This window comes from Rousettus aegyptiacus, unplaced genomic scaffold (assembly GCF_014176215.1).
Source record: "Rousettus aegyptiacus isolate mRouAeg1 unplaced genomic scaffold, mRouAeg1.p scaffold_m13_p_9, whole genome shotgun sequence".
Classification (NCBI taxonomy): domain Eukaryota; kingdom Metazoa; phylum Chordata; class Mammalia; order Chiroptera; family Pteropodidae; genus Rousettus; species Rousettus aegyptiacus.
Genome location: NW_023416312.1, coordinates 97,191,476 through 97,205,969, shown reverse-complemented (window position 1 = coordinate 97,205,969; position 14,494 = coordinate 97,191,476). Strand labels below are relative to the sequence as shown.

The 14,494-nt window shown below is 49.4% G+C and overlaps 1 protein-coding gene across 1 annotated transcript; it reads left to right on the top strand.

The window, feature by feature from the left end:
* Positions 1–219: 219 nt before the first annotated feature.
* Positions 220–1,532, top strand: LOC107506238 (melanoma-associated antigen 8-like). The gene is given in 3 exon segments (XM_036226953.1): positions 220–322; positions 411–594; positions 596–1,532. Coding segments are annotated over 2 exon segments (1,044 nt in total). The 5' UTR covers positions 220–322; positions 411–426; the 3' UTR covers positions 1,472–1,532.
* Positions 1,533–14,494: the final 12,962 nt, after the last annotated feature.

Sequence of the window (14,494 nt, the reverse complement as noted above, 5' to 3'; positions counted from 1 at the left end):
ATGCCCTTGGTCTGACTTCCTAGTACTCAGGTCACAGAGCAGAGGTGTGCCAGGCAGTGCCAGGAATTTATGTGAGGGGCCACAAGTGATGTGTATCCAGGGTCTGCCCAAACCCCAGAAGAGGGGACCCCATAGCACATGATACCCCCCTACCTTGTCAGCTCCAGATACTTTGGTTGTGCCTTCTTAATGCTGGGCAGTCATTTTACTTCCTCCTTCAGGTCTTTAGAAGACAGGCTGCCCAGGAGGAGTAACCCCTGTGAGGCCTGCGAGCACCCCTAGAGAGGAGACCTGTAAGTCGCCTTTATCAGCGCTCCCTAAGGTGTGTTTCTCAGCTGATGCTGCTCACACTCCCACTCCCCCAGGCCTATGGGTCCCTATCATCCGCCTCAGCCCATACTTTTTTGCAGCCTAACACCAGTCACCATGCCTTTCAGTCAAATGGGTGAGCTGTTCGAGCTTGGAGAAGACTATCAGGAACCAAGAGAGAACCAGGGCCTGCTACAGGGGCACGTCTTCAAATCTGACGACGAAGGAACCCTGTCCCTCTCCTCCTCCGTATCGTCCACATACCTTGTCCTGTTCCCTGCCCCAGGAGGAGGTATATGAGGTTGTGGCATCAAGTTATCCCCAGAACCCTCACTCTGCTGGTCCCTCCCCAGCTGCCGTGGAAGATATTCCATGGAGCCAAACTGAGGATGAGGGCTCCAGCAGCCAAGATGAGGAGGGGCCAAGCACTTTGGAGGCCCCCAAAGTTGCTGAATCCTTGCTGAAACATGCCCTACATTCGAAGGTGGCCAAGCTGGTAGTCTTCCTGCTCCTGAAGTATCATGCAAAGGAGCCGACTACAAAGGCAGAAATGCTGAGCATCGTCATCGAGGAGTGTCAGGACCACTTCCCTGAGATCTTAAGTGAAGCCTCTCAGTGCCTGCAGCTGCTTTTTGGCATTGATGTGAAGGAAGTGGATACCAGCAACCACTCCTATCTCCTGGTCACCACTCTGGGCCTCACCTATGATGGGATGGTGAGCGATGGGCCCAGCATGCCCAAGACCGGCCTCCTGGTCATGCTCCTGTGTGTGATCCTCGTGGAGGGTGGCTGTGCCTCTGATGAGGACGTCTGGGCAGTCTTGAATGACATGGAAGTGTATGATGGGAGGGAGCATTTCATCTATGGAGACCCCAGGGAACTCATCACAAATATTTGGGTGCAGGAACAGTATGTGAAGTACCGGCAGGTTCCCAACAGCTTTCCTGCTCGCTACGAGTTCCTGTGGGGTCCCAGGGCCCATGCTGAAACCTCCAAGTTCAAAGTCCTCGAGTTTTTGCTCAGGGCCAATTGCAGAGATGTCAGTTCCTCTCCATCCCTATTTATAGAGGTTGAGACAGATGAGGAAGAGGAGTCTGAGGAAGACTTACAGACAGGTGTTTTACATGCCCACGTCCAACAGCTTCTGCTGGGCATGAAGTGAGGCCAAATCTTTACTCTGTATTTGATGAGCAAACTGTCAGCATGCTAGTAAGTGATGGTTGGTTGGGAGATTACGGGCTGTTGTATCTTTGGATTTCTGTGATGACTTAGATATTGATCTTTGTCTCCTTTAGGAATTTTTCTATTGTTTCTATTAATAGAAGTTTTAATAGCCTTCAGCATCTGTGTATAACATTGACGTGATATATTTTTGCTAACCTGTTCAAGAGTGAGAGTTTTAATATTGTGTAACGCATATTGGGACACCTTCCATCCTAGTTTCTGATCCCAAACTAGATCACATAAAATTGGAAGAGGATTGCCTCAGAAATGTGAACAAGTTAGCAGTTGAATTCCTGTAGTAAAGAAATAGAGAAATAAAAATAAAACATTGTTAATTCTGGCTTCTTATCCCTTCTTTTCAGTCACTCTATGAATCTTATATGAATACTTAATTTGATTGTTTCATTCAAGAAAGTGGGAGACATTCCCTGGGAGTAAAGAAGACCCCTGCTCAGTGGTTCATTTATTCCCATGACATTCGCTGAGCTTCTGTCCTCTGGAAGGCCCCGTGTTAGTGGCGGGGTCACTAGGATACGCAGGACAGACCCTCGAACAGAATAGTGATGTAGGGACTGCAGTCATATAAGGAAGGTGCTGAGGTGTCCCCCGCATTCGGCAAAACAAGTCAAAGAAGTGGAGATGAGGTAGGGCTCCAGGGCAGAGCACTCAAGTGTAACTGTCCCAAGCCAGGGCAGCTTGGACCTTCCGGAAAATGTAATTTCCTCTGTGGGGTTTTATTGTAATGAGCTGGGTGGGGGTCTCTGCTAAACTGAGCAGGTAGTTTATCTGGGCATGAGAGGAAAGTCTGTGGAAATTTGTTCTGGGAAATTCCTTTCGAATCTTGGGAAAATCACCTGTTACAGGGAGCTAGTATCCTGTAGTTTTCTCCCAGTGCATTTGAACGCAGAGATCAAGGTGTTTCATCCCCATCGTCTGCAAGGATTTTTGGAGAAATCAGGATCCCTGACCTGCAAGGAATGACTCACTGGACATGTACTCTTCCCTGAGTGACTGGTGTGTTGAGACTCAGCCATGGTCATGTTTTGCTGAAAAGTCCCTGTTCCCTAGACAGATCTACAGCTTGCTCTGAACTCCAGCGTCCTTGGCATGGAACTACCTTCTGCCTGATTCTTGCTTGCCCTCGTCTGTGAGAAATTTCCATGGTAGCTGTCGTGGGATCTTTTGGAGCAATTAAAGGATCTTCAATCTACCCTGTCCTTGGTTCCTGAGTGGGACTGGCCATTGGGATAGGGCTGGGCTGGTGGAAGTATGCAGTGTGTTTCACCATGGAATGTTCACAAGACACACTCGGGGCAAAGCCATGTTTGTCCTGCACTCAGACAGACGGTCTGTCCAACAGGGACCCATATACCCTCACCCAGTGTTGAAGCATTACAGTCACCGGCCCCGTGCACTGCTAGACTGGGCAGATGGTGTGTCTTGGGCATGAGAGGAAAGTCTGAAATAGAAAATTGCTGAGACATATTCCTTTTGGATCATGGAGAAACCGGACAGAAATACACACATGTGTAGTAAGCGTGAGTGCACTCAGTCCCCATGCCATTCGACACAGTGGGGGGACTAGGATTTTATCTGGATCATCTGCCCAGATTTCTAGATAAACATGGTCACTCTCCTTTGAAGTGTGGCCCAGAAGTCACCGGACAGGCACTCTTCTCCACATCCTGGGAGAGTCAGAGCCCACAGCATTAATTAGGTTTGAAGTTTAATGACCTCAAATATAATTTGGCCAATTATTATCAAGGGGTATTTTCAACGGGGGCAGAAAAGGAAGAAAGAAGGGCTTTGGATGGAAGAACATCTTTGAAGGAAGAGAGGTTTGCTCTTGACTCTGTCTGGGAGCTCCGTGTTGTGTCCATCTGGGAAGACGGCCCCACAGCTGGATATGAATACAGATCCTTTAATCAGGAAGATTTCTGAGTTTTGTTTGTGAAACATCCTTTTTGGGTGATTGGCTATTCCATGTTCTGCCGAGCTATATATTCTCTAATATGACCTGAATAAGAGAGAAACTATCAAAGTCCCAGAGCAGAGAGCAGAAGAGCCTGGGACCAAAACAATAGAGAAATAACTGTCGTTCATCAAAGCTCCATTACACAGCAGGCACTGTGCGAGGTGCTTTACAGACACTCCATACATTCCTGCAGTCCCATAGGACAGGGCTTACCAAACCCACTTATTTCACAGAGGAAGAACCTGATCGTAGGACCTGGTGACGTTTCCATGGTCACATGGCTAGTAAGTGACAGGGTGGGGACTGGACCCCTGGACTGAATTTATCCAGAGCCCGTGATATCCAGACCTACTCTATCCTGTGGCTGACCTTCTCCCTCACAATTTATTTCTCTACCCAGTACTACACGTCACTTTTCTCTGATGAGAAGCAGTTGGACCTGGAGGTCCAGGTAGTAAAAGCAGGCCTAGAAGGTGACTCACACACAAAAGGAGAAACAAACACAATTAGGGGATTGTCTGAGGTTTATTGAGGGCTGACTCTGCCAGGTGCCAGCATCTCTGCCCAGTACAAGCACTTTCCCACGTGTAAGCACCGTTCCCCAGGTCTCCTCCGTATGCCCTCCTGTCCAACTGTGTCACCCGGTCTGGGGCCTGCCCTGCTCCTCGCTGCTGTCTCCTCTGAAGGCTGCACGGAATCTGCTGCCCTCACCATGGCAGAGAGCATTCCTACTCCTCCCTGTAGAGTTCCCCTGCTCTACCATATCTCACCCTCGATCCATTCTGAGAAGCACAGCCCTTTGAATAGGCAGCGTTACTTTGGACCAGGCTGTTTAGATACCTGGCCATCCCTCTCTGAAAGTGTTCAGCACGTACTCTTTTATCCTAATGGGCTGTGAGTGGAGCGCGATTTTGCCTATAACCTACTAGGCCTTAGGATATAACCCTGAAGTTATGCAGAGGAATTCTTAACATATTCTGGTGTTTGCAGTAGGACTTTAAGGGGCTTCTTAGGTGAAGGTGGGAGCTGAACACATACACAGTTGAAAGAGCTTATTTAGGTGATCAGAAACTCACACCTCATCATACGTGTTAAATGAGGAACGAACCGACTGAAACCAAAATTCCTTTAAAAATTTAAAAAGAAAACCTGGAATCCTCCTAGGAGATAAGAAATGTTTCCTTGGTGAATGTGTTAGGTCAAATTTAAAAAGAAAAAAATAATTAGCCATCCTGCAACTGTCTCTTGTCTAGTACCTGCCCCAAAGGAAATTCGTGGTTTTCAGTGAACCTAGTGGCACCTGTGCAGGAGTTCAAACAAGTGCTGTCATTGAGAGCCTTGCAGAAACTCACAGATTAAAATGTGACCCATGCATCCTAAGGAGGGAGAAAATTCTTAGCCTACTAACATTACAGACGATATTGCAAAGCGAAGCACAGAAAGGTGCTACTCAGTGAAGATGCGAATTCTCCCTGCTGAGGTTTACATCATCCTCTGTATTGGAAGGCATCTGTCACATATTGGGCACTTAAAACTTCAGAGCATTTCGAGGCAAATCTGACCCCAGGAACTCCTCCAAGCAATGAAGATGCAGCGTGACAGTGCAGGGGCGGGACGTCAAAGCCCATCCATAGCTCATCTTGCTCCCCTTCCTGGACACAGGGGGCAGTGCATCGCCAGTCCACTTGTAGCTTGAAAGGGTCATAGGATGACCCTTTCCCAGTGAGACAGGAGCAGAAGCATTGTTTGTCACATCCAGCACTTCAGAGCCAGTATGACAGGTCCATGCTCTCTCCCTCGGTTCACAGGCAAACGTGGTGACTCTGAGCTGGGGAAACCGCAGGATGGAAGCAGCCTGGGTCCCTGGGTCACTACAGCAGGGGGACCCACCAAACCGCATCAGAATATATTTCTAGTCTACCATTTGTAGTATTAGGTTTAAATAAATATTCTTAAATATAAAGTTGACTATATATTGCACATAGTGTATATTACATACATTGCATATATACTCTTGCCACAAAAAAGAAACTCTAAAAATAAAAATATATATAAATCACAATTTCTCTCTTTACAAAATTCCTCTCAAATTTTGCCTCCGCCTCAGAGGTCACCACAAATGACACATTTGTGTCTATGTTTTCAAACCTAATTCTCGGAATTTTTATATACAGTTTGCTATGACTTATGCGGTACTGTCCATGATGTACGTATTGATCTGTCACATGCCTTTGCCACTTAATGAGATGGATGCAGGGTAGCATATATGACAGCACATGCAGACCTTCTTCTCTTTTGCAAGAGAACCCAATAACTGTATTCAAGAACAGGCAGAGGGTTGGAACAGCATTTCTCTGCCAAGAAAATATACATGTGGCCACTAAGCAAGTGAGAAGATGCTAAACATCAATAATTATTGGGGAAATGCAAATCAAAACCACAGTAACATATCAACTCACACCCATTAGTATGGCCACTATAAAAAAATTAAATAAGAGAAATAGAAAATCACAGGTGTTGGCAAGGATTGGAGAAATCGAAACCCTTGTACACTGTTGGAGGAAATATTAAATGATACAGTCACTATGGAAAACAATATGGTGACTCCTCAAAACAAGTAAAAACAATTACCATATGTTCCAGCAATCCTACTTCTCAGTATACACCCCAAAGAATTGAAAGGTGGGTCTCAAAATGATATTTGTATACCCATGTTCATAGCAGCATTGTTCATAACAGCTAAAACGTGAGAGCAGACCAAGTGAATATCAACAGATGAATGGATCATCAAAATGCTATATAATGGAATATTATTCAGCCTGTAAAAGGAAATAAATTCTGATATATGCTACAACACAGATGAGCCTTGAGGACATTATGCTAAGGGAAAGAAGCCAGACACAAAAATTCAAATGCTGTATGAGTCCCCTTATAGTAGATACTTAGAGGAGTTAAATTCACAGAGAAAGAAAGTAGAATGATAGGTGTCTGGGCTTGTGGAGAAGGGTCAGTGAGGATAGAGTTTAATAGGGACAGAGTTTCAGTTTTGCAAGACAAAAAGAAACCTGGAGATGAATGGAAGTGATGATTGTGCAACAATAAGAATGTCCTTAATATCACTGAACTGTAAGTATAGAAATGGTTAGGATGACAAATTATCCTTTTGACAATTAAAAATGTATTTTTAAATTTTATTAAGAAACACACTGTAACAGAATTGAAGAGTGTCTTTGACGGGGTCATCACCGGACTGGACACAGCTGGGGACAGAATGAGCAAGCTTGAAGAACAGTCAAAAGAACCTTCCATACTGAAATGTAAGGGGAAAAAATGATAAAATGGAACAACACATCTAAGAATGTGGGACAAGTATGAATGGAGTAATATATGCAAAAGAGAAAGATGAGAAAAGGATGAAAGAGAGGAAGGAACAGGGGAAATATTTGACATGATGATGGTTGGGAATTTCCCCCAATTAAAGATGAACAAGAAAGCACAGATCCAGGAAGCTCAACGAACACCAAGCATGATTTTTAAAAAGATAAAAACCTACATTAGGCAATTCTTATTCCAACTGCAGAAGATCAGAGAGAAAGAAATCTTAAAAGAGACGGTGGTGGCACAAGGGGTGAGTGGGACGCCTTTTGTTCTTCTCTGTGCTCCTGCCGCTTGGCCAGCACGTCAGACCAACTGGGAGGCTGTGCACAGGACTGTGGGGAGACTGAAGTCCCAGCTTCTACCTGCAGGACCGGAGGGGCTCCCCTGGGAGACAGGGAGTGTGGCAAAGGGAGCTGGTTCCAAACCGTTCAGGCTGTCCATGACCACTGTGGACGACCTGAGCAGCTGTTCTGCGTGCAAAGGGACAGAGCTCGGCCCACCGACTGTGTCCTCCTCAGCACTGACAGTGTGCTCCCAGGCTCAGCGGTCACTTCGGATCTTTCCAGCACTTGCAAAGGCAGCGTGGCAATGGTTCCTTGGGAGGAGGGCCGAACTTCCAGGAGCAGTTCTGGAAAACTAGGTCACACAGCTCTCCCCATGCCGGCCCAGGCGGCAGGCTTGGTGTTTCCTCGGTCCATATGAGATCAGCGTGTCCCACTCAGTGAGCACATTTTACATTGTTTCCAGCACCCCTTCCTCTCCCCCAGTTCCTGTCCTCTAGAAGGGTTGTATGCAACAGGGATCCAAGCATTTTCCCATTGCCAAACACGTGAGCTAGGAAGACAGGTCATGTTCAAGAAATGGTCAGGATGGAGTTCTGAATCTTCCACAAGTTTCAAAGTGGGTTTCCATAACCCTTTCCACCCGGAACACTTCTCCCATGAGTGGTAGAAAAGAGGGCAATGGCCCTCTGGGGACAGCTCAGTGAGCACTGGTGGGGCACCGGGAGAGAGGTGAGCAAATAGGCAATCAGTCCTTGCTGTCAACTGCAACTCCCCTGGCTAGTCCTGCACGACAAGGCAATGCAGACGAGGCAATGCGGAGGACCCTCCCGAGGGAGTCCAAGTCGGACCTGTCCGGATGGTGGTGCGCAGAGGGCTCCCATCCAGAGAGGGGCCCTGCCCCACGCGCAGCCTCCAGAGGCACCATGAGTGGAGTGCTATCCTCTGGTTAGAAATGCAGGGCCCACGAGCAGTTCCGACTCACTGTGCCCCATCAGAGATCAAGCCCTTCAGCTCCGACATCACCAAGGGATCCAAACTGTGCAGAACAGCACCCAGGATGAGCAGAGAGATGCGGACCCCACCAAGCGGTGTCCCAGATCTGCAAGACGCCCAGAGGCCATGACCTGTTCATCGAGCTTTGCTGCCTTCTGTTCTGCACAGGTTCTGCTGAGGCTGAGGCAGCCTCTAGGGGAGAGTTTGGGGTAGTAGCTGAGAGTGAAATCTAGCCAATCAGGATTTGTGAGTTTGGGGTCTAAAACGTCAGTGGCCGCTCTGCTTTTTAGCTTTAGAGTCCCTTCCAATTCAACCCTGAGAGCAGAAACCTCAGGTTGGAGAACCATCTGCCTCTGAGGAGCAGGTATGTGATTCCATAAGAGCTTATTGTCAAACTGCTGGGTTCATGGACTGGGGGCTGATCTGCAGAGAAGATATGGCCCAGACAGGCACCAGCTCACTAGCTTTACTGGGTGGGGCCTGAGCAGGGCTGTAGTGAAAGGAATTCCCTCACAGCGGGAGAGCCTCCAGGGGCATCTAGGTCAGGTGAGCACTGTGCAAAAGAGTGCTATGGTCTGAGTGTCAGTGTACCCCTCAAAGGCATGTTGATAACCTGGCCCCCAAATATTAGGGCATTAGGGATTGGGTCCTTTGGGAGGTGCTTAAACCATGAGAATGGAACCCTCCGGGATGAGAGTAGCACCTTATGAAAGGGGCTCCAGAGAGAGATCCCCAGACCCTTCCACCAGGTGAGGGCACAGCAACAAGGGGACTGCCATGAAGCAGGAAGCGGGACCTCACTGCACCACGCCGGTGCCTTGGTCTTGGACTTCTACCCTCCAGAAGGGTGAGAAATAAAGTTCTGTTGCTGATAAGCTACCAGTCGGTGGCATTTTTTGTTATGGCAGCCCGGTCGGACTAAGGGAGGAAGGCAAGGGGATGGCCAGGAGAGTGGCATCAGAGAGGGGGCTCACGTGTCCGAGTGACATCACTCAGTAGCTCGAGTGTTTAAAATCACATAGCTCTATCTTAACTACTTTGGCAGAGCTAGGGTGAGGTTTGCTGGGGAACACAAATCAGGCAGGCTCTAAATGGCCAAAAAACTGCTCATTTGAGCTGTGTTTGAAATGATCGGATATGTAAAAATGAGTTGGGTGCTGGCAGGGGTCTTGAGCCAACAGGACTCAGCCTGCTGTGAAGACGTATAATCTAGGGACCGAGACACAGAAGTCGTCGTTGGCTCATTTGGACAACACGGCCTGAATTCGTGCTTCTTCCATCGCTACACATCTATCTGCAGCCGGAGACCACCTCTGTTTCTCAAGGGGTCTTCCTTTCTCCAGGGACTCCAAGAGGAAATAATCATCTGGAGACTTGTTCTGCTTCTAATGCTCGAACGGTGTACAACAGGGAGAGACTAATTGAGTCCAACCTCACCGCCGCATCTCCCACTGGGTGATGCCATCCTGGAAGCTTTGCTGATACTGTAACAAAGTAACACTGGTGGAAATGGCTAGAACCCAGGTCCCCGGGCCCACAGTGAGAGAGGGGAGTGGACTGTTAACACCAACTGCACGTGGCCCTTATCAAAATGCACATTTCATTCAAAGGCCTCCATTCGGCCATTGCTGGCCCCAGGGATGGGTTTCCTTTAGCTGTGCACAGCCACAAAATGAGACATCACCAATAGGACAGCCTCTTGGCCCCACAGTTGGCAGGTAGCTTCACGGAAGAGCGAAAGCTCCCTCTGGAGGTGAGGCTGTGGGCACCAGGGTGCACGGTGGTCTCCAGTTCAGCTCCACTTCTTCCTCAGGGTGGATCCTGGGCCTGGGCCTGCCCCGCCCCCCTCCATGGCCTAGGCTGGTCCCTTCCTGACACCTGCCCAGGGAATGTGGGGGAGAATACACGGCACAGACCCTCGGAGCGCTCAGCACGGCCCTGTGAGTCAGGCGCCCTCCATCACTGCTCCTTTGTCCCTGCTGCAGTGCAGAGCTGTCATCAAGGACACTTAAACCCACTGAGCTCCCGGTGACACAGGATTTTCTTCTTCCCAAAATGTATAATGGGACCAGGCTCATGCTGTGCGATCTGTAGTCCTCGAAGACCTCCTTCCTAGTCGGAAGTGGGAGATGGATGTGTCTAACCTCAGAGGGGAACAGGAGCACCCCCACCGGATCTGGAAATCAGAGTCCCGGGAGGGAGTCATGAATGGGACCTTGGCTGTGAGGAAGGCCTTACTGAAGCGGTGGCTTTTGAGCAGGATCACGATACCCTGAGTGACCTCTGGAGAAAGAGGGGTGATGTCACATGAGGGGGCAGCACGAGGACCATCTGCAGCAGGGGTCTCGGTGTGTCAGAGAGCAGTGCTAAGGGCCCAGGGGAGCCTTGCTGGAGCTGGCACCTAGCGATGGTGCATGAAAATGACTGGGTAAGATGGGTGCAGGGACCCCAGGCTGGGAGAGCCAGGCCTTGGACAGCAAAGGACTGGTGTCGTTGCACCTGGTGCATTCCAAGCCAGGGCTGGGAAAGGCCCTCAGGTGCCACGTTAACCATCTGCAGGGGCACAGCTGGTGCTCAGGACCAAGGGAAACCAGTAGGGAGGCTAGTCCCGCTGGAGCCCAGGGGCAAGGGAGGGCCAGAAGGAGGGGGTGGTGGCTGGCAAGGTCACACAGCCATGCTTGCTGCATCATCAGCGCCATGACCAGGGTGCCAGAGCCCAGAGCTCAGCACTTTCTCCATGGCTCAAGGCTGTGCAGAAGCCACAGTCAAGTCTAGACTGACATCATTTTCCTTTGTGGGGGGGCTGTCCTGTTAGCCCCATCAGCTTTGCTCTGATAGAGTCACCTGACTCTGGGGACCTGGTTCATAAAATGGCTAAAATACGGGTCATCTTTAGGGCCAGTGGACTTCTAACGAGCAAACTAATTATTTCCCCCAGAAAGTCTCAAGTGTGCTGAGTACCTAATCAAGACTTCTGACTGGCGGCCACAGTTCCTGGTTGACATTCTGGGACTGAGTGGGCTTGGCTGAGGGACGCCGTTTCCATGAAGCCTTACTTCAACTTGGTTGGGTAGCAGTGTGCATATCTCATCGTCACGGGACAAGGTGAGCCATATGCCCCAGATTCTCCAACTCAGTGGAAATTCGGTGACTCCTAAAATGAAGAATATTAGGTCATGGTCCTACACAAGGCATGCAAAGAGAGTGCCTAAATCATATCAAAGAACGACCTGTTCTCCACGGAATGCCAGACTGTGGTTTCCCGAGTCATTTCTTCTCTCCCATTTCCCTTCCACCTAAAGCACAAATACCTTTGAAGAGCTGTGGCCATGAGCCAGAAAAGGCTGCAAGGGAACCTCATTTTGTCCTTTCAAGAACGCTGTAAAAAAGCAATGCTTTGGTAAGTAATTGAAAGGAGCTGGCTGTTTAACCGGACTCAAGGAGGCCCCCTCCGTGAAGCCCACAATGGCCTTCCCTTCATTTCTTAGCCTGTAGGGGATGTCTCCCCAAGATCAATTGACTTCTTGAATGAATGCTTCCTAAACCTGTTTAGAATCACATGCCCGAACCTAGACATGGGGGCTCCTTTAAGGATGCAGTCCTCGACTGGAAGGCATCTTGGGAGGTTCCTTCCCAAACGCCTTCCCCTTCCCATTTTAGAAACACAGGATTGACCCCACAGAGGGCAAATGACCCCACATAGGGGCAGAGCTGGGGCAAGGACTGAGGACTCGTGTAGGCAGGGCCTTTCCGTGCTATCACTGTACATCCCTATACCGAGTGAGTATTGAGAACAAAGTTGTCCACAAGGGCTAGAGAACATGGATCACCAAAGCCTGTCATATCCTCTCTGCCATGGTGAAGGTGGCTTGAATTTGGGTTTTGGACCAATCTGCACCTAGATCCTCAACTATGTTCAAATACACGTTGATGTTGATCACATTGCTATCCTTCTGTCATACTCACTAAACAAGTAGGAATTTTCCTTGTGAGTGCATCCATGCAAAGTCAGCTCTTAGAAAGTGTTTTAACCAAACAAAACCACTCAGTGTACCTACCACTGAGGCAACGGCAGGAGCAGTACTTACATGTGGGGGGTGAAGGTGGGCTTTGGGCAAGAAGAGCAGCGCTGGCATGAGAGTGGATCAGTGAAATGCTGTTTCAACAGGAACTGAATATATGCCAACCCCCCAGTTAGTCATTAAAAGGGGGAAATCCCAACGACATCCAAGTTAGAAGTGGGAGGCCAGAAAACTCGGTGAGGAAACGCCAAAGCAACTCAAAGAAGAAAGGAAATGGGGTGCAGAGGAGGCATGAAGGGGGCTGAACCCAAGGGTCTGGATATATGACTTGAGCAGGGCAAATGCAGGTGCCACAAAGTGAGCCCATCTTGGGTAATGAGAAGTTATCCAATGGGCAAGAAATGGAACCAAAGCCAATCCTGCTGTGACCTGGAGGGGAATGAGATTGTGGGGCAAACAGAGCTCCAGTGGGGAGTCTCCAGCATGGCAGAGTGAGAGGCCATGCACGCCGATACTGGAGCCATGGGTAACACTGTGTCTGAGGTGCTTTGTATGACACTGAGAATGAAGAATTAGAGGAGTGCTCCCACCTGCTGGAGCACAGGCCCATCCTGGTCCAGCACGGGCAAGAAAACAGGACTCATTGTTTGGGACCATTTGAGCAAGACCAACCAAGCAGCAGGAGCAGCTGGAAGAGACCAATGCAGGAATGGGGGAGGGGGAGAAGAGGAGGTTACCAAGTGAGACACAGCCAACCACCATGCTTTGAGACGTACAGTTCCCTAGGGCGCATCTGTCTCAGGCAGTCTTGGTGGTAGCCCAGCTAAGAGTAACCAGGGCCTGGCCCTTGATTAATCCGAAAGGACAGCAAGAGGCCTCCCCCATCTCTAGGGGTGGAAGTGCTGATAGCATCATGGCTTCTCAACCCATCCAGTGCCTAGCAAGATGGAAGGATGTGCCTGGCAGCACACAGGAGCCTTTTCTGGGAACCTGAACACTGATTTTCAGTACTTTCTGAAAAGAGAACAGCTGGGGGCCCTATACTCATGCCCTTACCCACAGATTGCCAGGGCCCCCTCTCCATAGCACCTGTGAGCCACCTTAGTGACATCACGTGACCAATAAAGAGAAATATGACTCAAGTGGCTGGTTGCCCCATGACCGAGACTCTAGAATTCTGTGGACAGTATTTATTGGGTATCCCTGCTGTGACCGAAGGCATTTGAGACCTGAGCCCTCAGGGATAGGGTCTCAGGTAGCAATGCTCCTGGTCTAGACTAGCTCCACCATGGCTAGTCAGGACACTGACATGGTAGACGAGGTAGACGAAGCCAAGCTGGCCCCATTGGGGGATGGACAGCCAGCAATAGGGCATCCTTCGCAGTCATCCCTTGATGCCAATGTGGATTCAAGGGAAGTCTTGGAGACCCACCAAGACTCAGCCACGAGCCCAGATTCGGCCGCAAGCCAAGACACAACCACAAGCCCAGAGCCACCTCTGAGCCAATATCGAGCCATGAGCCCAGATTCGACCATGAGTAATGACACAGCTGCAAGCCCATATCAACTTGTGAGCCAAGATCCAGCCACTATTCCTGTTCCAGCCACAAGCCAATATCTAACCACAAGCCTAGAGCCGCCTCTCAGCCACGATCCAACCATGAGCCCAGATTCGGCCATGAATGAAAATCCAGCTGCGAACCCACTTCTGGCTGTGAGCCCATATCAAGTCTTGAGCCATGATCGAGCCTTGAGTCCTGTACCAGCTGAGAGCCCATGTCCAGCCGCAAGCCCACATTCAGCCACGAGCCCATATCAAGCCGTGAGCCCACATCAAGTCGCAAGCCAAGATCCAGCCATGAGCCCAAATCCAGGCCCCCACGAAAACCCACAACCACAAAACCCAAATGGAGGCCCTGACAATGTGGAAAGGAACAGCCCCCTTCTCGGGCTCCCATTCACAAGAAAGCTGTGGATGATAGTGGAGGACGACGCCTTCATATCTGTGAGCTGGAACGATGCCGGAGACACCGTGGTCATCAAGGAAGATCTTTTCCAGTCGGAGGTTCTTTGCCGGAGGGGTGCTGAAAAAATCTTCGAAACCAATAGCTTGAAGAGTTTCATCTGCCTGTTGAACCTCCACGGATTCAGCAAAATACGTCCCAGAGACCCCTCAGTTTACCATTCAGTAAACGACAGGATAATGGTAAAGTAGAAAGCCCCCCCCAGCATTTCCCATATTCTCTGTTATTGAACATCTTTCTAGTTAACCAAAAATGATAAACAGAAAAGGTTTCATTTCCAAGGAT